This window comes from Thunnus maccoyii, chromosome 13, assembly GCF_910596095.1.
Source record: "Thunnus maccoyii chromosome 13, fThuMac1.1, whole genome shotgun sequence".
Classification (NCBI taxonomy): domain Eukaryota; kingdom Metazoa; phylum Chordata; class Actinopteri; order Scombriformes; family Scombridae; genus Thunnus; species Thunnus maccoyii.
In genome coordinates, this window is record NC_056545.1 from 14,174,386 (window position 1) to 14,180,614 (window position 6,229).

General features: G+C 38.6%; 1 protein-coding gene across 1 annotated transcript; it reads right to left on the bottom strand.

Annotated features, from left to right (window-relative positions):
- Positions 1-1,270: 1,270 nt before the first annotated feature.
- Positions 1,271-4,674, bottom strand: plac8l1 (PLAC8 like 1). Its single transcript, XM_042431907.1, has 4 exons — positions 4,611-4,674; positions 3,771-3,997; positions 3,392-3,528; positions 1,271-3,043 (listed from the first exon to the last, which is right to left on the bottom strand). The coding sequence occupies exons 1-4, from the start codon at positions 4,634-4,636 to the stop codon at positions 2,912-2,914; spliced, it is 522 nt and encodes a 173-aa protein (XP_042287841.1). The 5' UTR covers positions 4,637-4,674; the 3' UTR covers positions 1,271-2,911.
- Between the last annotated feature and the right edge of the window lie 1,555 nt (positions 4,675-6,229).

Consider the following 6,229-nt stretch of genomic DNA (forward strand, 5'->3'; position numbering starts at 1 on the left):
AAAAGGCACTCATTCTTTAAAGAAATGTTGAATTTTTGGGTAATCTTTTAATGCTCTGAGCACCAAAAATAAAGTTCATCTTCATTGGATTGGGTTGGAGGCAGAAATATCAAACCCTGCACAAATAGTTACCACTTCAGGTAGGAGGTAGAACATGTTTTTTGTAATTTAGGTGAACTGACTCTTTAAAACTAGAAATTACTTTGACTTAGCACGTATTACATATTGCTTGTTTATCACATAATTCAGGTTAGCCAGAGGAAAGCTGTGGTGAAATGCTTTGTAATGGCAAATAGCAGTTAAGAACTGCAACTAATAGGTCCAAAATTAAAGAAAGTCTGTGTAAATGTAGATATAAAGTTTAAAAGAGTACGGAGTGCAGTTTAAGGGTGTATTTGATTTGCAAAGCAAATATATTTCCAATTGACCGACTCAGTCCAGATATGCTGAAGCATTTACATCTGGCCATTGCACAGGGGGGGAAAGATGTTACTACAGTGCCTGAAGGCAGCTCTGCTCGAGGCAGATCTTGCTCACTAACATCCCCCAGTAGACAGAGAGTAGTGGAGCTGAAGAAGGATTTATCCACCCAAGGCTGCTTAGGAGACACTGGAGCCTAATGCAGACATAAGTAAGATATCGCTGACACTATTATCACAGGGACCATTTTGAGTTCAAGTCACAGCCAATGTGAAACTTAGAGAAGTGTTTAAGGATTGTTACTTCAACACATAGGTGAGGACTGGTAGCTATTGTACCTTATATATACTGGGTAGTTTAATAAGTATGATTTGATTCTATGCCAATATACTATAATTTAGTCTACACAAATGTGAACATATTTTTCTTTTTTTATGTTTTTCAGCTGGGATTGGAATTAGTGAATTTGCAAAAAATAAAAAATAAATTGGGACATTTTGGGACATAAATTGGTGGATGAACCCACCCATAATGCAAAACAAAGTTATTTTATAAGCATTTATAGACAGAAATATCATGCACACTATTGTGCTTAATTGTATGTTGCAAGGACGATAATCTGAAATAATTTATCTTTACTGACAAATGTGGATCATCTTTGAACAAGCTGGCATTATTCCATCATTCTGATACTCATTAGTCAACAACAACATGAGCAAATAATCAGATAAGTGTACACTTCTGAAGAATTGCAGGGTTTTAAAAATATTTATTTTCATCCCATGTACATCAGATTAGTTCCATGAAATGTACTGTATGTGTAACATGATTTGATTTTATAATTCACAGCTCTCTCTTTTTTGACACCAAACCCATTTTCTCTGCAGCTGCCAGGTGTGTGTGGGGGGGTGACCACATCCGTAAGAGTAACAAATTACATATTTGCCCTTTGAGGACCCATCTGCTTTCTGTATAAATAACATTTTCATATCCACAATGTTCTTGCTGGTTGGCATTTCAAGTTCTGGGAACCACAGCAATCAGGAATTGGATTAATAATATGATTGAATGCCTGAGGTTGAGCCAAGGTATAGAAGGATCAAACAGTGACAGAAATATGGAAATAGGCTTTATTATCTTCAGACTGTACTTGAACTGTTGACTGTAATCAGAGCTACACAGTGGCCTGTATGTTGGGTTTTTCAGACAGGTGGTTCTCCATACCGAATGAACTCGTGGACTTGTTTCAACCCACACTCTGAAATAAATAAAACAACTCTCAAAAGCATTGCTGACCTGACCTAGCATGCTGTTTTTATGTGCTTCTCTGGCTTTACATAAGTAGTATTAAATGTGCCTTGGAAATGAGATTTATTAGTCTGATTTTATAGATATTGTCCCTAATATTGAGTTATGCCCCCATTGCACAATTTGTGCCCCAAGGTCTAGAACGCTTTATGTTTCTTCACTTCATCTTCCCCTCATGTCTGAGAGAGACAGAGTACGCTAATGTGTCTGGTGACCTTTGGCATGCAAGACAAAATCAAAGAGTCAGCTCTCCCATATCACACAAAGATTTCTCACTTACTTCAAAGGTGCCACTTTCTATCGAAGAAGGGACATTGTTTTTTTGCTGCTGAGTATTTCAATAAGTTTTCATTGTTTTGAGAAGCACAAACAAAATTCAATTCACCTCCATTATAGTGAGGTGGCTGCCAAAGTTTCTGAGGTTAATATCTCAAAAACTAGACAAATGAAAGAGCAAAATAGAACATGCCGAGATTGCGGTAGTGGGAAAATATATTGTTTTGGAATTTGTGTGAACTGACCTTTTAAATATATCAAATAAAGATGTTAACATTCTCCAAGGACTCAAAATGTTCAACTAAATTCTATATGTATTAAAGCGGCTTTAATGACTTTGATTATGATGGATTCCGATTAAGGTAAAACTGCTTATGTTACAGTTACAGTAGTGAAGAATTGCCTTTATTGGGTTAAGACTGGAATGCATGTAAACATATTTAGAAAGTTGGCTGTAAAAGTTTCTGGTGTCTGACAGACTCTTATACCAGATGTCTAGTGATGTTGCTGATAGTGATAGCTACTGAAACCAAATAAGCGTGCCTCTAGCCACCTGCTTTTCATCCAATACAAAATGTATCTGATGAGTTTTTTGCCTCTACAAGTGTATTCATAATATCGTTTCTAAGCAGAAGTCCTCCAAGGCAGTGTTAAGTTGGTTCAGACTTTGCAGCTCTGCTTCTTTTTGCTGTTTACGCTATTAATCAAACTTCGTCCTTGCAGTCTTCTTTGAATGTTGTAGGATAGGCTTGATTTATTATCCAGTGTGTCCCCAGGGGCATGAAAGGTAAGTTCAAGCATTATATGGTATTGATTCTTCATACTATTCATGCCAGTGATCTCAGCTGATCCTCTGGTCTGCACTGAATCATAGAAGGACAGGCCTCATTTACTGTCTTCAGTTTCTTCAGGAGCACTCAAGGGCAGTGGACACATGATACGTCTGAGTCTTCATCCTCCGCTTCATCTCTCTCATCATCTGACATACAGCCAGTGGGTAACAGCAGTACACCGTGGTCCAATCCTCACACACACTGCCCTGTGGATAAATATGCACACAAGCAGAAGCACATATGCAGACAAGACAAGAATGCAGCAGGAACACATCAATGAAAACACATAAAAACAGGAACAGAGATACGGCACATTAACTCAGGCAAGTTAAAGTTTCTGTTATTGTTCTACTTTCTTGGTAGCCATTGGTTTTGCATTGGTTGTAGAGTAAGTTTTTCAAGTTACGTTATATATGTGTGATGATGCTAATGTGAGCAGGAACCAGTTTGAAAAGTCTACATGTTTTTGTGTTCAAGGAAGCTTTAACAGCAACAGAAATCTTCATCTCCCACTGATAAATTGGTAAATTTTATATGTGAATACACACACTCACTTGTATCTTGTACCTTTCCCTGATTCCCACTCGCATGGCAAAGGTGGATCCCGGCAGGAAGGGCATACACATACACTCGCCATACTGGTGAGCTAAACTCAGTTCTAAACAGCATGGCAGCAGAGCCCCGAGAATACCTGCAATCACAGGCACAGGTCAGCACAACGTGTGAGAGTTTGTGACAGAAGCAATCATTCCCCTTGAAAATAAACAATTTCATCTCAGTCAAATCCAATTCCATTTTTTTCTCGATTATTTACACAAAATCAATTTTGTAGAAAAATAAAGTTAAAATTTGAAGACTAAGACAGCCTTAAATTCTGATATATGTTTGACAGCCCTGTACTTTTAAGAATTTCTAGCTGTGTGTTCATGTTACATGTGGTCTTGTCTCCACAGATGTCAAACAGGCCAGTGCTCCAGTCTCCTCCCGTCTGTGTGATGGTGGTGATGGTTGTCGTGGTGATGCCGAGGCCAGGCTGTGTGAGTATTGGGTCTCTTGCGGCAGGGGCATTGTTTAACCTCCAGTTCTCCTCACTTCCTGTGGTGAAGCCCCCCACTTCCTCTTCTTGAATCTTTGATGCTGAAGTGTTGGATAGTCTGGGTCTGAAATTAGATTTGTAATGAATCTATCTTTTAGATACACGGTTGATAAATTCACCAGGGCTTATCAAGCCTCTAGCATGCCACTGATACTCAACTGCAGGCTTAATATTAAAATAAATAGTCTCAGATTCAATTAGTCTACGGATTTAGTCAGGGATTTAATTCATTTCATTCTCTAAGCTAATTTCCTTTTCCTAGAGCAGCATGTTTTATACGCAGCTGGTCGGCAGCACACCACCACAATTACACTAATTCATCCTACTATCCTACCACTGGTAAAATACTGCATGTGTTACAGCATTTACTTTTGCATTCATCTGATTTGGGCCTTTAGCAACATTTTAATCACCACAAAATGCAGTGAAGGTAAAATCAAAATAAGTATAAAAAAAAGTAGCAAGGAGCACCATAGCGAGCTCTGCAGCAACAATAGATTAAATGCTCCTGTTTCATTTGTGTTATTATTAATCATAGAGACATAGAAGAAGAAAAAGATTAAGAGGAAACACAGCAACATGAAAAAGTAGAATAAGATAAGTGAGCCATTTGCTGTAATTCCATCGTGCTCACTGGTGACAACACTGTGTACCAGATGGGACAAAGAAACACTTACTGGTGTGTGACTGTTGTCTGCTCCATAACTAGAAGCTCCTGGCATCCAGAGAGGGGTGAGGCAAGAGAAGGAGAGGGTGAGCAGGGAGTCAGGGGGGTGGGGGTGGGGCTGGGGGTAGGAGGGTGTGGGGGGTGACACTTCCCCAGCGAGAGTGTGTGTGTCGGAGCAGATAAACCAGCAGTCGGATGGCTCGGCCAGAAGCTGTGTGACAGAGATAAGTCTTGTAGCTGTCTTCTGTCTGAGACTTTACTCTGCCCCCCCCCCCCCGCTAATACAGCAAATGCAGACAGGGCAGATACACATCAGGGTGCATGAACATGAATGTCGAGCATAAAATAGATGTGAATGAATGCATACACTTAACACAAATGCACAAGCATACCCGAATGGACTGACATCTTGTAAAAAGTATGTAGACAGATATCAGAAATAAATGACTTTCATTTGCAGACGTGTGGATGACAAACATAAGCTCACACACAAGAATTCAAAGTTTTTTTGTTTTGACCCATGGCATTTAAACACAGCTTACTTATGTGCATTGTTCCTAGTAAATGTTTTAAAAAGACGAATAGTACAATAAATGTTACACTCACCCTTAAGGCAGAAACACAGAGCGGGGAAGTGAAAGATACATTCAACCAAAGAAACACCTGTGGCTCATGTATAGAGGGGATTCATTTATGTATTTCCTGTGTTGTGACACTGACCTTTAAATGTGGACTAATATATGTAGGCCTATCTGTGTGAGTGACAGAGAGGGAGGGGAGGGGAGGGGAGTTTTACATGGTGGTGAAACTATCATGGCTTTGGAGTCTCAGACAGTTCACACATATGCACATAGTGTCACAACCCAAAGCTGGGAGAAATTTTTAATGCATGGTGCCTTTTTCTCCCACTAGAGCTCAGTTGAGTTCCTTTTCAAGATGATTTATATTTTCTGTATTTCTATATAGATTTCCAATAGCACGATTCATTCATAAAATGTAACACAAAGTGTTGTATTGCAAGAATTATACTGACATTAATTTGTAGCTTGCATCACAGAATGTGCATTCAAAAAGGATTACTGTTCTACAGGGTCTTTTAAAGAAAAAATAAACATAAATGCTTTTCTAAAAATGTGGGTGATTTGGCAGTTGTTTGAATAATAGTGATCCCTGATGGAAAGTAATAGTTTAGTTCTCTCCAAAGCCTCTGAAGCAGGGAACCACAGAGAAATGGTATTATTAATAACCTGCAGAGCCAACACCTTGCAACACTACTGGAACTGAGAGATACGATGGCGATGTCTATTTTCTACAACTAAAATATTTTTAGATACAAATTTGGTACACACATATATATATACAGTATATTTGCCTTTGTGAGCCAGTATATTTGAAACCAAACACTACACTAACACATGAAGAATTAATTGCTTTATCTCTATTTTGTGTACAGTGTCAGTTTTTAAATATTTTGCCCAGTTACCTTCAGGTTAAGAGTGTCCAGACCTGAATAATAATGAGGAATAATTTAGTTTTGTTAATATTTTATTTTAAGTTTATTGACTGTTCCACCTTTGCATATCCCCACTTCAGGTCATTAAATATTGCCTGTGGGTTTCTGAATTCTGA